Below are 17,907 nucleotides of genomic sequence, written 5' to 3'. Positions count from 1 at the left end.
ATGGATTGTGGCTTGGACCTTTGCCTCTTGTCAGCAGAGAAATGCAGTAATCTTCCTAAAAATGCACCACTTGTTGTATCTTGTTCCTTCTTGGAAATATCTAGGTAGTCATATGCTGTTGTCCCAAACACGAGCCAGAACTTTGCTTTGAGCCCTGGCCATGTGTTCTCCTTTGGTTACCCATTTATTGGTTATCAGCAAAGCCTTATTTATGGCACAAGTTATCATGTATATTTCATCATTTAAGTCCTGGATTAACCTCGCAAAAGTAATATAACAGGAAATCCAAATGATTATGAATTTGGCTGGAAAGAATCCTGCAGTGTCTGTTAGAGTCCAAGATGTAAGCTTGTATGTGATTACCTGTATTACTCATCTACCCCAATCGTTCGGTTTGTTGACTGCAATGTGGGAGAGAATGTGTGCATTCCTGGTAATGGATTTATCTTGAAGGAAAAATTGAACATGGTACCATTTCTAGCTTCCAGGCCAGGACAGCCTCTAGTGCTAGGTGGGAGCTTCAGCTTTGATAAGTACCAGCTCATTACGTTCATTCTTTACCATCGCCTTTGCCTTTACTGAGAAGAGCCAGCTGTAAAATTTCTCTCCTCCTTCTCTGTTTATGGCATGAACTATGAAAATGAGTTTTGACCATTTAGAGCCAACTTCAACAATTTACAGCTTGCTGGACTCCCCCCCCCCCCCCCCCCTTCTTATGGTACTTGGAGGTACTAGGTTCACCATACAGTCTTAAATTTCAAGCACGGAACACCTCCGCAAGCCAACATGCTATAGTAGGTCAATCATTTATTAGGTGCAAAAAAAATGCTCCAAAGAGTATCGGAGTATTGGAAATTCAATCAAAATTATGCATCCCCTTGAAGGAGGAAGACCCACATAGAAGAAACTGAAACCCTTGACTTTGATAGTTTCAGAGATTTCAGTGGTTGAATGATCAAATCGTAACCTTTCCAAATACACCCACATTGTGGATTGTGGCTAATGATTGGGGGGGGGGGGCAGGTCCATACCATACCATAATGGTATTCCTGGCCATGAGCTCAGAAAGGCCGCAATAGGTGTAATTTCAGCAAACTGTTAAGTTTCCTGACGATGTCTAGGTGGATTAGAGTCATCATTTTTACAGGGAATACCGAGTACATATCTAAATACATATCTAAATACACCATGTAAATATACATGCTTTTGAATGAGTGCACAAATTTTCCCATTTGTTGGACAACATTTCTGTGGGCCATTTCACATGCCTGTTACACAACAATTATATGACTGTGCCAGTTTCCTAGAAGGCATATTAGGCTGTAGTCTTCTTTAACCTCTGCCATTTATTGTTCTAAGTCAGAATTCTTATGTGAATGTTATATTTCTTCTAGTAACAAGAGTGAATTTTTAATTTCAGAAAAAAGACATTCATCAGTAGATGTCCTGAAGAGGCTGAAATACCCGCCCACTATGCTTGCTGCTACCAGGCTTTCTGCCATGCTAAATGGCAATGATGAAGTGTATGCCAACTCAATGGTGGTGGATGAAGTAAGATTTGGTTATATTCGCAAATATTTTCAGACATATGATTTACTTTAATGAACTATACCTTAAAGCTGTAAAATTCAGGTTGGGACCTGTGTCCAGCATGTTAGTTGACACGAATCACAGGAGCTATGCATTGTGGGAGACCACATCAGCAATCTCATCTCCTGGACAGAAGACCTAGTCAAGTGCAGGGACAGGATATGTTTTTTAAATAACTTTGGCCATAGCCTCCCTTCATTTTATAGGATTTAATGGAACTATTCAGAATCAAAATTCTTTATTAATCCCAACAAGGAAATTATTAAACCTAACACTGTTCTTTTAAAAATTTAACTTTTTTTTCATGGTGAGAAAGACAGAGGGATATATATTTATATATTTAATAATCTGGACACCTAAATGTTTTCTGTTGTCCTTCCTCTGACCAGTGTTAGCTGTAGCATGCTGGGTAAAGATAAGTAAATTATGGCAATTTCATTCTGCCACCAGTTCGGAGGAGTTCACTGGGCAACGTATAGTAAGCTACCACAGAGGTGCATTTGTCTGCTTATTAATCCACATGGGACATTGGAACAAATACTACCTAATAGCGCAAAATAGCTTAGATCTTCCCTACCCCTCATCACTTATACATGCTCATTAGGGCAGCATCTTATAAGGGAATATGTTATGTTTAGAGCCGAGGTCTCCAAACTGCGGCCTATGAGCTGAATGCGGCCCTTTGCTAGCCTTTATCTGGCCCTTGGGTCACTATCCCTCCCACTGATAAAAGGCACTATTCCTCCAACTGACAGCAACAGTGGGACATAATTCCTGTCCCTGAGACAAAGGATGGGGCACTATTCCTCCTATTGATACCACTGATGGGACACTGTTCCTTCCATTGATATCAATGAAGGGACACTATTCGTCCCACTGATGCCAACAATGGAGCACTATTCCTCCCACTGATTCCAATGATGGGGCACCGGGGCTGCTGAGAAGGCCGTACAGCCAGCCCTCCTGTACTGGGCACCTGATAAGCAGGAGGGCCACCTGTACTGCCTTACTGCAGACACTGATCCTCTTCTGCCTCTTCCTGCAACGCTGCCAGCTTTTCTTCCGCTCCCTCCAGCTGTGCTGCAGGAGGATCAGTTCTAACATCCGTGCCCCCATTCCCCTGCTTTCTGGGCCCCCTTGTGTGCCATTTTTCCCTGCAGCGTTGCCAGCTTTCCTCCTCTCCTCTCCCACCGGCAGCTGCTGCGGGCACACAAGAGGATGTTTCAGGATGGAGAGCAGGGAAAGGAGCCTCTAAATATGTCAAACAATATTGATTTTAGTGTATTTTTTATGGAAATATAATTTGGTATTTTATGGGGGGGGGGCGGGGCTCTCTCAGGTAAGCAGTATGGGGCCCCGTGATTTCTAACAGCATCCCTGTGGGGCAATATTCCTCCCACTGATGCCAATGATGGGGCACTTATCCTCCCACTGATGCCAATAATGGGGCACTATTTCTCCCACTAATACCAACTATGGGGCACAATTCCTCCTCCTATTGTCCAAAGGCGCTAATTTATTTACTCCCACTGACCACCAGGCCTGAGGCCTCACTGACCACAAAGCCTGAGGCATTATTATTCTCACTGGCCACAATTCAACCCTCCTTAAGTCTGATGGCCCTTTGTTTACAATGTTTAGAGACCCTTGAAACCAGGTAGTCTTGCACCATAATCATCTCTGCATGTAAATAAATGACAGTGGGATCCTGCTCATAATAAAGATTGAATCTCTGTTTGCCCATATCATGCATTGTATCAGTGATTATGCATCATATAAAGTGTACTGTTGTTTACTGTCGTCCTTTAGGAAAAAAATCAGTGTCCCGGGTGGGAAAGTCAAATTTTTGCTGTTTGACTTATGTAAGCTTTTAATTCTTATAGGTGAATAATTCGGAGATTAACTTCATTCACTTGAACAATGCTGGCTGTGAAGTTCCCAATACAGACCAATTTGACTCCACCCCGACATCTGAGAGCTCAGTCAGGGATACCAGTCCCTCCACCTGTACTTCCCCTGAGAATTCCCGAGCAGAGGTAAACAATGCAGACAGTGCAGACTCTCCCGCCTACATCTCGCCTTCAAGGCTTTCCACACCTGCAGCCAGTAACCGCCAGTGCAGAACGCTGGGATACAGCTCCGAGAGAAATGCCGCTTATGTGGCCTACAAGAAAAGAAGGTAAGGAGGGGGACTGCAAAGTAGAATGCTTTACAACTTTAGTATACTGCCACACCACTAAATAAAAGTGGTAAATCAGTATTATTGATGTAATAGTTTATCTAGCATGTTTCATAAGGTTATATCTTTGCAATTTTGTGCAAACAAATATTGTAGCAATACAAAAAAACAATTATATATAAAAGTAAGTATATAAAATTATATATGAAAAAAAATCCAAAATAGGACTGCATAGACAGCAATAAATAAAACATGTAAAAGCTTTGGTAGTGGCTGTTTACCTCTTTCAGAATGTGCTGCCACGAGATAAAAAGCTACAGACAATAGGGTTTTGTGAACTTGCTTAACCAGTAAATAAGGAATATAGACCTTTCTTAAATAATGTAGCAAAGCTGGAAGTGTTTTCAACTGAACACCTGCCTCCCGTTGTTATGGTATCTGCAATGAATGATCAGAATCTGCAACCCTAATGACACCTGTCATTATTCATGCCTGTAAGTTAACCCTTGTATTGCAAAATAGGCACCAACACCATCAAAATTTTGCTGCTTAAATCATTTATCCTGGGGCATGTACAATATTCAAATTTTGACTTTTGAAAATTTGGCACCGACTCCTTGCCTTGTAGCTTCCAACTATGCAAAATGCGGCCTAAGAAGCTGACCGAGAGATGCCTCACATTGTAAGATGAGCTGGGGATTCACCTTAGTGACAACGTTTCTGAAAGTCTCTTTTTGTAGCAAGCAAACATAGTAACAGGCACTCAAGCTTACTAGTTCTTTCATGTGTCAGAATTGTTTGACAACTTTAATTGATTGGTTGTGGGTCATTTAGATTAAAACTCTGCCAGATCAACTATCCTGTTTCTTGTGTAATATAAAAGGAGAACAACATGTCCTATTTCCCCAGAAGCACTGAGCTTTCTTGCACCCTCCAGTCACCATGCTCTAACTGTTTTGATGCATTAATTAGTTACACCTACTACCAATAATGGTGCATAGCAGTTTTTGTGGAAAGTATTTGTGAAGTAATTTTTTCCTTTAAACTAACAAACATGTAATACCTACTTGTTTTGAGCAATGGACCTGCACAGAGCAGCCAGATCTTCCTTTTTTCTGGTCCCCCGCTGGGACTCCTGGCTACTCCTCTTCTCAGTGTGTGTGCATCTATAGACACATACAGCCGGACTTGGACTGGCCCCCTGCTCCTTTGTCGCAGGGTTTGAATGACAGCAGGGAGAGCCAATGGCTCCCACTACCTCAGGATTGCTGCAGACGGGCACAGTGCCGATTGAGATTAGGCTCAGGTAAGTGTTAATGGGGTAAGGGGACGATACACACACCGAAACATTTTTTACCTTGATGCAGGGAATGCTTTAAAGTGGAGTTCCACCCAACTTTTGAACTTTTTCTTAAAGTAAAGAGCACCCCTCCACCGCTCGTTTTTAGATATTTTTTTTTTCACTTACCTTAGTGGTAAACAGGTGAACTTGCATCCCAGCCTTGCCGCGGCGAGGTTTGCCATGTCCTTTTTTGGATCTGCCCCTCCTCCTTCTCCCTGCTGCCTTCTGGGACCTGTGTGTGTTCCAGAAGACGACAGGGTCATTCAGAAAGCGCCACACTACTCGTTGAATGCGCAGTAGGAAACTGGCGATGAAGCCTGAAGGCTCCGCTGCCGGTTTCCCGTAGCTACTATGGCGGCGCCTGCACCCGATCCGATGGATGGATTGGCCTCGTGGGGCCAACATTGTGGGCTCCCTGGACAGGTAAGTGTCCTTATTAAAAGTCAGCAGTTACTGTGTTTGTAGCTGCTGACTTAAAAAAAAAAACTTTTTCAGGGTGGAACTCCGCTTTAAGGTAAATGTTTACGCTTTCCAACCACTTTAAATCCCAGGTCTAGTTTTCTTTTTTCTTTTAAAAAAGACTTCCCAAGCAGGATTTTTAAAATCCACAGCTGCCACTGCAATACCCTCTCTCTGGCAGTGTCCCCTGCAGACTCAACCCAGTTTTCTTCCAGGTTGAATGACACCCAGTGTCATTCAACCCACTTTCTGTGATCCAAGAGCATCAAGGACCAGACCCCCGGGGTCATATCAGGCTTTCCCGGACTTGCAGGAGAATGCTATAGAGTGGCACCATGTCATTAAATGGCATTGCTCCCTTAAATATTCAGGACTCGTCCAACATCAGAGGACTTATGAAGTCATGCCACCAGTTCCAAAATTGTTGGAAAAGAGGTATGTATAAAGACTTTTTTAGACACAAAATTAACTCTGTGGGGGCTAGAAATAAGGGGGACAGATAAGGTACAGTTAGGCTTTAAGAGGTTCCTGCAAAACCTGTAGCAATCTCATTGGCCAACGAGGGAATCCATCATAGTATAGGGCCAATAGGAATTCAGGAACAAGGGGGAGCTTGGGAACTACTTGGAAATACTGAAGCATTGCCTGTACAAAACAGATGGCATTTGCCTTTAGCAGAGAGAAAAGAGAGACGAGGCCAGTATGTGCAACGTGCACCTGGTAGTATTCATTATCACATTAATGTCTTTTAGAAGCTTTTTAACTATTATACAGGATATAAAGTACAATATGGCAGTTTTGATGTTGTACCATCCAAAATTCCCCTTGAATAAATATAATTACAACATGACTCAGTTTAGCAAATTCCGGACCTCTTAGAAACCTGCTTTTCCCATACTTGAGCATTTTTGGTAAATATTTTGCACCTATCCTAACCAGTTTATATTCTAATAACGGCGAGTTTTATGGTCGTCATTCCTTCAATGCAACTCAAGTCATGCTGTTTTTTAATCGTTTCCACTGCACTAGAAAACACAGGTCTGTGCAAGGGTACACAGAAAACAGTTGTTTCTATGTGCCCTATTCACACCAAAATGCTGGTGTCATGAGGTGTGCAGAAATATCCAATGTATCTGAATTTATCCATAACACACATAAACCACACATTAAACACACATCAGTGCAAGTGAATGGGATAACACCAAAAATAGGGGAAAAAAAAATAAAAATAAAAACACAACAGTGGATGTCAATGCAAATAAAAACACACTGAAATGCACATAACGCATATAAATGGATATCAATGCATCGCATTTTTTTCATGAGTTCTTAAGCATGTTATGGTGTGAGTGTGCCCTTAAAGCCTAACTCCCTGTTTTAGTGAACTTTAAGTTTGTTTGGACCAAGCTGTATACATAGTGTATATATAGTACACAACGCTGTGTCCAGGCAGCAGGACGGGAACTTTCTGTCCCAGTCCTGGAACAAAATTGAATCAGGCTGAGCGCTGCTCAGCCATTCACAGAAAGCTTTGTATTTTTTTAATGAATACAAAGCTTCCTCTGATTGGCTTAGCTGGAGATCATGATGTCATCTGTCTGCCTCTCCACCTCAGCCAATCAGAGGAAGCCTTGTATTCATTCAGAAAATATAAAGCTTCCTGTGAATGGCTAAGCAGTGCTCAGCCCGAGTTTTTTTCTGTGAACAGGATGGGAAGTTCACTTCCTGCTGCCTGAACACAGCATTGTAGACTGTATGTAGCTAATGCTACATACAGTTCATACAATACTGACAGCCATTGCATGTTTTGGTAAAAGAAATAGTGCGTTTGGACCAGCTTGGTACGTACAAACTATTTAACCCCTCTGCGCTGACTAGCTCCCAGGCTTTTAAGAGTCCTAAAAGCCAGGAGGAGGGCATTCTGGTCATGTGACCCGAGCTTCCGATCGCAAATACTCTTCGGAGTGCTTACCAATCCCTGCCGGCTACCGTGCTGGGAGCATACAGAAGGCGCATATATGCATACGGCCGGCACCAAAAGGTTAAAGTTCACCAAAACCTGGAGTTAGGCTTTAAGTTTGGGATAGACTGGGGAAGTTTTATTAACTTTGTCAGGATAGTACGGATGGCCTAGTTCAGGTTAGGGAAATTTCCCCTCAATTCCTTTCTCAGTGGCAGGGAGTTGGTATTCAGTATGGAATATGAAGCTGCATATTGTGAGCCATATTTTCATTCTTGGTTTATTTATTTGCCTGATGACAGTGAAATAAAGTGACCAATTATCCTACAAGCTGAAAGAAAAATCAGTTATGATCACATATAGAGCACAATCATATGAGCATCCCTCACCTACTTGTCACTATTCTATTTGGTAGATCAGAAAGTTCAGACAAGACCCAATGAGGAAACACATTGTAATCATTATAGTAAATGAATAAATACAAAATACGATTGGGGAATCTTGTAATTATATTGTAACGTGTGAACAAGGCAAGACTATGTTGCAGTTGCCCTGCAGCTAGATGTAGCTACTGTTGGGCGTTTGGTTTTGGATGTACAACCTCTAGAAAAGCATTTGCAGGGTGTGGACTATTAGTCACGGTTACCTGAAGCACTTTGTTCTGTGACTGAACTTCATTCACTACCTTGACACAAATATGTCAGGGATTTACCTCCATGGTGACAGAAGTGACACCAGAGACAAGTCATTAGAAGTAGAAGAAAATTGCTCCTACACTAGTGTAAACTGCTTTCTTGACTTACCCTGTGAGCAACATTTTGCTTCTCTTAAAATTTTTTTCAGCTGTGCTTCAGTTTCACGGCTTGCCAGTTGGTATTTAATTCACCAGCACACAATACAACATTTTATAGCTGTCCTATAATGGGCCCGAATGTTGCTGTTTTATTTCCCTCTCAAATTATTAAAACAGACCAACAAATCTATATATATATATTTTTTTATGAATAAAATAATGTGTCTGCTAGGGACAATACCCACCTGCTTTGCTTTGGTTTTGTTTGGTCCAGCTTTCTGAAATGGGCTGATTACTTTGCCTTGCACTAATTATTGAGACCATTATTTCCTAACAAAGGTGCCGCGGCAGCCTAGGGCGCTGTTTGGATTTCCCCGGATTTTCCCCTGTGTGCCACAAGCACAGGACTTAGTTTGCCCTGGATTAGCATCATGAGTTGCCATGGTGTGGGGGTGGGCTGGCCGCCCACCAGCACCAAAACAACTATAAATGATGCTCTAGGGCCAGGCAACGCATGATACTTATACAAGGCATACTTATACATATTACAGGTGAGCATCAGAAACTGCAAATATACTGCAGGAGAGCTTCAGAGACTGCAAAAATACTGGAGGAGAGCATCAGAGACTGCAAATATACTACAGGAGAGCATCAGAGACTGCAAATATACTGCAGGAGATGACCAGAGACTGTGGACATGCTACAGGAGACTATCAGAGACTGCAGGCACGCTACAGGAGACAATCAGAGACTGCGGACATGCCGCAGGAGACAATGAGAGACTGAAGACATGCAGCAGGAGACAATCTGAGACTGCGGACATTATACAGCAATGCACAGCTTACAGTTGAATAATACAGCTCAGAGTTTCAGCAGTCAGACATTTTATGGGTGTAAGGACATACTTGGCCAGCCAAGCTCACTGCATACATTCAGAGGTCTGGGGGCAGGGCTTCCACTCTCTGCTCTCACTACAATTGCTCCCCCTGAGCATACAAGCTGCATGGGGCGGGGTTAGAGCATCAGTGGAGCTCCTGGGTGGGAGCTCCACTGACACTCTAACCCCACCCCATGCAGCCTGTATGCTAGGAACAGAGTGGCTGTAGTGAGAGCAGTGATCGAAGTGGGAGAGTCAGTGGAGCTCCCGGCCCCACCCCCTCTATACTGGCTGGAGCATACAGAGGTACGGAAACTCCACTGACGCTCTTACTCCGATCACTGCTCTCACTACAGCCGCTCTGTTATGAGCATACAGACTGCATGGGGTGGGGTCAGAGCATCAGTGGAGCTCCTGGCCCCACTGCCTCTCTGCTGGCTAGCTCGGGAATACAGTCTCCCGTGTCCTCTGTGTGCTCTGCAAAGCCATCATCGGGACCCCAATTCGCAGGTAGCCCCGGCTCAAGCGGTAGCTGCTTTGGACCCAAGGAAGGTGCCCCATTTGCCCTGCGTTAAGGACGGCCCTGGATAGGGCTCTGATGTGAAGAAGGAAATATTTGACTAGGAGGGGTTCTGTGATGGGGGTACTGACAACATTTGTTTTTTTTCCATTTTAGACTGAGGTGCCCCAAGATTTTGCTTTTTATTTTTTAAAAGGTGCCGCAAACGAAAAAAAGTTGAAAAACACGAATTTATTCCTCCACTATTTAGAGGAGCTTGGCGTGCATTACTGTCAGGTGGGCTTTTAAGGTGGGGAGCTACATAATTTTTGGGCCTACCACACTGGCATACAGGTCTATGACAATGTATCATTGGCATGAACCTTCCATCAAGGACCAGTGCCAGGGCCAGTCCCAGTTTTGTTGAACCCTATGGGCTTTTGGTGGTTGTTGTTCAGTTATATTGATGATCTAACTTCATTTCCAGCACTGCTTTTTACCTAAGTCCATGTCACAGGTCTCATGATAATAATAATACGGGACTGGTCATTGACCACTTTTGCTGATTGGAAAGGATTCGGCATAGATGCTGCTAATACAATGAAAACTTTATTGGGAGAACGTATAATTTCCTACTGGATGACAGTATTGGACCTAGAGCCTGTTTTTGGCTTCTGGCTATCGTGATTGAGCTTATAGGCATAGCTGAAAAGCCTTGGGGAATTGAGTTTAAGTTTAATAAATGTTTGCACTGCAATAATAGATTTTTTCATGGGTTTTTGTCTCTCTAGAGAAGTCCCAATGAAATTATATTTTTTATAACTAGATAATATCATTGAAACACGGCGATAGCTTTACTGGATTGGTTGCAACTTCATTTTGCCTGCAGTGGAGCTCCTCAACTCGCTAAGCTTTTTTCCGGAATTTTAGAACAATTTGGTTGATTTGGGATGGAGAAACTCTGTGTCGAGGATTATTAAATTTAACCTTTTTTGAGTTCCTGGAGATAAAAAAAAATTGGTTTAGTTTAACTTCAGTAAATTCCTTGCTGCATCTAGTATTTGACCACAAAATTATTACTTGAGTATTTATTATTGTTGTGTTTTGTTGAGTTTTTTACAATCCTTACAGGTACTGTACCTCCTTGCTTCTGAACTTTCTGATCCACCAAATGGAGCAGTGAAAAGAAGATAGGTTTTTTTTTAGTTTTAGGTTAAATTATAATGTTTGATGTGCTCATATGATTGTACTCTTTGATCATAGCTAATTTTTTTCACTTTCCAGCGTTTACTATACAGCTGATCTGAAGGAACACTTCCAAAATGTAGTTACATTGGCAGTTTCTTATGCATTTTTTTTAATTCAATGTTTTTATTAAAGTTTTTCACAAAGAACTTAGAAGAAAAAAAAAAAAGGAAATAGACAAAATATGTTGCATTTGGGCATATTGAAGGAAAGCATGTGAGCGACATCTAATGCCTGGTTCACACTTATGCATTTTTTGCAAAAACACACTACAGTCCATTTAGTATGGTTTAATATGAATGTAGTTCACATCTGTGCATTTTATGGAAAGGGCCAGGGACTCTTTTCTGGTTTTTGGTTCCATAGACTTCAGTGGATGAAAAGCATGTATTCAAAACCGCAAAATGCACCTGGAATATGCAAACTGCAGCCTGCATATGTGTGAATTAGGCCTTATACCATATTTAAATAACAGTCATAAAAGAACAATATTAACACTATCAAATACTAGGCATAAAGTGGAGGGTGTTTCTCCGCACCCCTCAACACCCCATATGGGAGTTTTTATGTGTAACATATATTTTTTAATGATTACATATTGTGACAGTGAGCATCTCTTGTTTGCAGTTCCAGTTTAGATGGGCTTGATGCGGACAGTGAAGGAGAGGGGACATATAGCAGGTATGACAATTCTGGCTGTTCTGCTAAAGAGGACTCTTCTGGCCTTCTTGGGAACAGTGGTGATGAACTGGACTCCCCTGAGACTAATCCTGATTTCCAAATCAGACCAGCTGGAACTCTACCCTTCGCACAGAGTAAGGTATTGTCATTCACGTCACATGCTTTGCCTCTGGGAGTTTTCACCCAAGAAGCAAAACCATTTTATGCCACATTAGCAGTAGAAAATGCATAATGTTACAGAATAATTGCATTTTAAGTTCTTAAACTTCTGCAATATATCCAGGCAAATCAAGCAAGTTTGGAGATATATCTTTTTGACCTTTTTTTGCCTTTTATTTTAGTATTTGTTCACCTTTACTGGGTTAACCAGGGTCCTGTTAGTGTATATTTACTTTTCTTTTATGATGCCTGCAAGCACAGAACTCTCTGGATATACATTACATGAAAAAGGCATCTCTGGCATTTTTTATGCTATCTTGTAATTAGCTTGTAGGGATCACCAGGAGCATGCTTGTCTAAAGGTGAGGTCAGAGATCCTTTTGTTCACATAACACTGGAAAACTTGTATTCCACTCCTTTTCTTGCTCTGCATGTTTACTTCCAGACAGCTGAGCTACCTCAATCATACTTTACCACTGCAAGCTTTAGAAATGCCTCTTTTTGTCAGGCATCTTATAAAATAAAGTATGACAGGATCTCATTGCTCTGAATTCTTGTAATATGATTTTAGCTCTGTGGCCACATAACTGTCACCTTCACATATCCTATTAAAGAAAGTACTTCTGTGAGTTCACTTAACTGAAAATTGTAATAATACTTCTAAATTGAAAGAGCAAGAATGCAATAGGTGTATATATTTTTGACCACAAAATGAAAAAAAAAATATTTTCTTGCAGGACCCTTTGACCTCTGGTCTTAGAATACGATCTTACTCTTATTCCTCTCCAAAAAATTTCCTTGGGAAGCCTCGCTTAACTCGTGACCTTTCCATTGGTGACCCTGGGGATGGTGAGTATAAATCACTCAGTGCTATACTGCTTGATATTGGCAATGTTGTATTCATTTTAAAGTATCCCCCCCCCACAAAAAAAGGAGTATATTGTAGCATACCAGACCTTGGATGTGGTTTCTTCATTAGTTTTATTTTTTCAAACTTTTTTTCATTTATTTTTACCTTGGTAGTAACACACTTCCAGTCCTAGGATGACAATGCTTATTCGTCTATCAGTATAAGTGCAACTGAAAAAATCGCAGAGCCCTGCCCTTCTCCTTTTCTACATAACATAGATAGGGTTAACGAAGAACAATGTGACTGGTAATAGCACAGGCATAGAGCACAGAAAATTTTCAGCTCACTAGATTTCTGGCAAAATGAGCAAGTATTTTTGTTCTTTATCCAGTAAATTTAAAAAAGATGCTTTTAATGGTATATTTGTCGGAACAAAATGTACCAAATTAGAGTTGAGTTTTAGGGTTTAGATATGCTTTAACTGTACAATATTTTTGCTATCAAAAGAAGATATGCTGGAGGATCTCTCCAGTGTCCCTTGAGGAGTACCTTTTTGTGTATCAAAATGTGCCCTTAAGAGCCGGTTCACACGGGGGCGACTTGTCAGGCGACCTAGCCGCCTGACAAGTCGCCTCCCGTTCTGTACAATGGAACCGTTCTAATCGGAGCGACGCAAGTCGCTCCGACTTAGAAGAAAGGTTCCTGTACTACTTTGGGGGCGACTTGCATAGACTTCTATACAGAAGTCGTCTTGCAAGTCGCCCCGGCAGTCGTGTGCAGGTCGCCTCGGTGAGGCGACCTGCAAGTCGTGCCGCGTCTAGTGTGAACCGTGTTCTTCAGTTCTGATACCTTCAAATCTATTTCTGCAAATATTCTGAATTGCTGTTTTCCATACATGTGGCCCTGCTCTAGCAGGTTTGTACTTAACTTGTCTGATGACTATGGCCTCCCGTGCTGCCTGCTTCCCGGCCCATAAAAATCTAGTGCAGGACTGTCTGCGCACTAACGTCCCATATACCTAAATGACACTACTTCTGCTGTACTGGTATCTTCAATTCAAGTCTATGGTAATTTAATGTACAGGTAGCCTGGCACTTGATTTTAACAGACCAGGCAGCAGAAAGAGCAGGAGGCTGCTGGCCTTTGGGCATGGTAAATACAGACCTGCTGGAGGGGGGCTAGGGAAAATTCTTTAACAAAGGTGTAAGTGTACTTTGAGTTTGGTGTCCCTTTTTAAAAGTCTGTCGTGAGAGAAATTTGGAGGCTTCCACTGCTGACCTTTCTTCTGAAAACGTTAGTTGCCTGGTTGTCATGCTGACCCTCTTGATTCTGTAATTTAAGCCACTGACCAGATAAGGATTTGAGCATGCAGATAAAAATTTCTGACCTTTGCCAAAGGGCAACTGTCATTTTTAGAAGGAGGTCAACAAAGGTAGTCCTAATATTACTTTCACAACCTTGCTATTAAAGAGTCTATTGTCTAGAGTCTATTGTTTTTCCAAATGGTTTATGGAGGTCTTTAGGCTGATATCATTTTGGTGTGGATGCTGAGAAATTACACACAAAGACTCAAGCTCACCCAGCTCCAAGAGGCATACAAGGGCGACACAGTCACCTATTGGGAATATTTACTAAAACTGGAGAGTGCAAAATCTGGTGCAGCTGTGGGTGGAAACCAATCGGCTTCCAGTTTTTTTTTTTTTTGTCAAAGCTTAACCCTCCCAGTCACACCGATCACAACATTGAAATTGTGCTACTTCACTTGATTAGTAAAGCACAACTACTGCAAAGCAGAGCTTGAATATGCAATGAGCTAATTTGGCAGCTCCAATGTAAATGCAAATGATAAATAGAAAAATAATATTTCATGGATTAACAAGCATTGAAAATGTTTAATTTGAGTTAAAAACTATTTATGAAATTAAAGTGTTTATTTGCATGATGATAATAAAGCTTCATGCATTGTGGGCTTGGTGAATGCCTTACTGCATGGACTTTCAGATGCAAGGCTTCAAAAGTATGTTAAGGTTTTATTCCTGCTTGTAGATTCTGTGTTCAGCGTCAGTGGTCGATCACTACTTCAGGCACTTTCACTGTCTAAATCAGTATCTCTCCTTCACGCTGGTAGTAAGTACTGCAATGGTGCCATGGGATATTAGACACGGGTGTGCTGCATGAGTCTAATGTGCAAAGACAACCTGCGGACTGCCATCAGCTGAGGAACTACAAGTTTTGATACAGTTTAATAGCTAGCAGTTCCTCATGGGCTGGAAGGCTGCAGGTTGCTGCAAGTCTTCTCTATGGACACTGGAAGGAATTTAGCATAACCATGTACAGTGTACTACATGCTTCCTCCCCACTCTACATGCTGTTCGATTTTTACCCCACTACCCCACCTCTCCACTTCATCCAAACAGAGAATGCTTTGTATTCATTAAAAGAAAAATACAAGGAATTTTGTGATTGGCGGGTGTGTCGAGCAAGCGTCCCCCTGTGTTCACTATGCAGAAGACAAGCTGCTCAGGACCCAGAAGATTGCAGTGACCACTGTAGTGGCTACTACTACAGTGATTGTCAGTTTCCCCAAAGGTCTATCAGGTATGAACTATGCATACTTATGTGGGCCAAAGCTGGACCAGTGTAACTATGCATTAAAGATTATACCTAGACTTCAGTTTTAAGCTTATTCAGTAAGGTTGTACAAAAAGAAGCATTGTCATGTAAAGTAGCATAACCCTTAGAACAGAGGTCTCAGACTAGCAGCCCTCCAGCTTTTGCGAAACTACAAGTCCCGTGAGGCATTGAAAGGCTGACAGTTACAAGCATGACTCCCACAGGCAGAGGCATGATGGCTGGAGACTATAGCTAGCTGTTGGCAATAATCACATGAAAAATACGACATTCTGGTTGTACCCAAGTTGATCGATCAATCAACTTGGTTAGAATCTCAGCCAGTGCTTGCTGATGGCCGGCTTAAGTCTTGCTGGGACCAGGTTACCTGGGACTTAAATTGGAAGTAAACCCCCCTATCATTTTCAACAACAAAATTCTAGGATTTTTTCCGATGGATGTTGGTTCAAACTTGTCTTGCATACACACGGTCACACAAAGTTGTCGGAAAATCCGATCGTTCTAAACGCGGTGACGTAAAACACGTACGTCGGGACTATAAACGGGGCAGTGGCCAATAGCTTTCATCTCTTTATTTATTCTGAGCATGCGTGGCACTTTGTCCGTCGGATTTGTGTACACACGATCGGAATTTCCGACAACGTGTGTACGGGGCATTATAGTGACAGCTGGTCCACTGTGCTGTGTTTTTGAGGAGCCACCGACTGCACTCCAGGTACAGAGTGATTGCTGTCACATTGACTGTTATTTACGTAGGAAGAGCAACACTCTCTCAGTGTAATCTGCAGGACTGAGCTGCTATTTTATCAGCTAGATCCTGTACAGTGCATCAGGCAGCCACATCAATGTAGGGACAGGAAAGTCTCCACCTACAAGGTGGATGGAGGAATCCTCCCCCACCGGGCATTGTAGTCTGACAGCAGCATCCGGAAAAATTTCCAACATGTCCTAGAAGTTCAAACGACCAACTTCTGCCAAGTGGAAGGGCTTGCACACTGGACAAAGTAAACATACAGAGTAGACATTTTATGGTTATTGGGAACACATACTCGTTTTGCGCTGTTGACTCAGAAATGATTCATGTCAGAGGCAGCCAGGAAAGTAGCATTTTCTACAAGGAGAAGTTGTTAGTGGTAAGCTACATGTTTCTATCAGTACAGGTTTCCGTTAATGGCCACTTTTTATTTCATGTTTTGCACCTTAAAGTACACGTTAGATGGTTCTAATTCCTTCCATTAGTCTTTCTTGCTCTAACAGGTGGTGGGATCCTCTCCTCCTAAACTTTTACAGGATAGAGGTATACTATTATCAAAGGCTGCATTTTGTCAGTTTGCCATTTGATGTACTGCAACGTTCTTTATATAAACTAAATGTTTTATCAGCATTTTTATCTGCTTAGGTGTGTCGTAATGTGTTCTTCCATAATAGAGAAAATTAAGTACTGTCCGTGATACTTTTTTTTATTTGCACAAACATATCATTTTTCATGGACAAGCTTTCGGGGTGGTCCCCTTCTTCAAGGTCCAAGCAGTACTGATTGACAAAAGTTATTATCTGTATTATTCTCTGTAAATATTAACTGTAAAAGAGTATGTAAGAGTTGTGAAAATGTGGAATAGACTCACACAGGAGCTAGGTCTGGTTGGCTCAGTAGATTTTGTTTTAAAATGAGCTGGATGTGTTTCTAAATGCACAAAATACAGTATAACTGGATATGGACATTTATTAGTAATAACACCAGAGATTGTTGATCCAGGGAATATTCGATTGCCTTTGGGGAATCGGGAAGGATTTTTTTTCCTCCCCTCTGGAGAAAAATGTATTATGCGTTATAGGGGTTTTTTTTTTTTTTTTTTTTTTCATCCTCTGGATCATCTGTGTGCATAAGATTCAGTAAATATGGGTTTTCTATTTATTTATTCTGTTAGTTTTTTTTCTATTGCTTGAGCTAGATGGATTTTTTTCAACCTGACTATGTAACTGGGCCAATGAGGGTGATTTTTGTTTTCTAGCTTTATTACAGTTGCCCACACAGGACTTAAAGAGGAACTGCAGTCACAACATCTTTGCCATTTCATCCCTCCAACCACTTTGCATATTAATTTATATATACTGTGATTCTTTACTTGACAAATATGCTGCAGAAATCTCCGTTCACTGAGTCTGACTGCAATCATTTTAACTGTGGGCATCTGAAGCTGCTGCCTGTTCACTTTTACACAGACACAGAGGCACACATCCAGCTCTGCAGCTCTCATTGGCCCTCTTATGACTCATCCCCCCTTTGTGGCAAACTCTCACAAGAGAAAGAGCTGTGCATGATGTCATAAGCCTAGGCTATTTACCAGACAAGAAACAGGAAGTGGGCTATATAAGGTATTTACTGGCAGAAAAAAAAGCTTTACTATCCAAAGTAAAGGCAAAACATTTGTGTAGAGGTATAAAAAATTTTTTTAAATACCCCCCCCCCCCCCCTTTTTTTAAAGTGATCACATTCCCTCTGTTCTCAGCTGTACAAGAGCTGGGGGGAGGAGAAACAGCATCACACTGAGCTTCCCAGTGGAAGGCTGTGCAGGAGGTGTGTGTCAGGGCAAGTCTGATCATTGAAGAAGCGCAGACTTAGTTCCCAGCAAAGCTACAGA

The 17,907-nt window shown here is 41.8% G+C and overlaps 1 protein-coding gene across 3 annotated transcripts in view; it reads left to right on the top strand.

The window, feature by feature from the left end:
* Positions 1 to 17,907, top strand: part of ARHGEF28 (Rho guanine nucleotide exchange factor 28) — a 364,027-nt gene that overhangs the window by 217,475 nt on the left and 128,645 nt on the right. For all 3 annotated transcript variants that reach the window (XM_073624213.1, XM_073624220.1, XM_073624226.1), the window contains 4 exons: positions 1,421 to 1,551; positions 3,474 to 3,769; positions 11,572 to 11,764; positions 12,522 to 12,633. In XM_073624213.1, the coding sequence (XP_073480314.1) occupies positions 1,421 to 1,551; positions 3,474 to 3,769; positions 11,572 to 11,764; positions 12,522 to 12,633 (732 nt within the window). The remainder of the gene's footprint in view (positions 1 to 1,420; positions 1,552 to 3,473; positions 3,770 to 11,571; positions 11,765 to 12,521; positions 12,634 to 17,907) is intronic.

This window comes from Aquarana catesbeiana, linkage group LG01 (genome assembly GCF_042186555.1).
Source record: "Aquarana catesbeiana isolate 2022-GZ linkage group LG01, ASM4218655v1, whole genome shotgun sequence".
NCBI lineage: Eukaryota > Metazoa > Chordata > Amphibia > Anura > Ranidae > Aquarana > Aquarana catesbeiana.
This window is presented reverse-complemented; position numbering and strand designations above follow the sequence as displayed.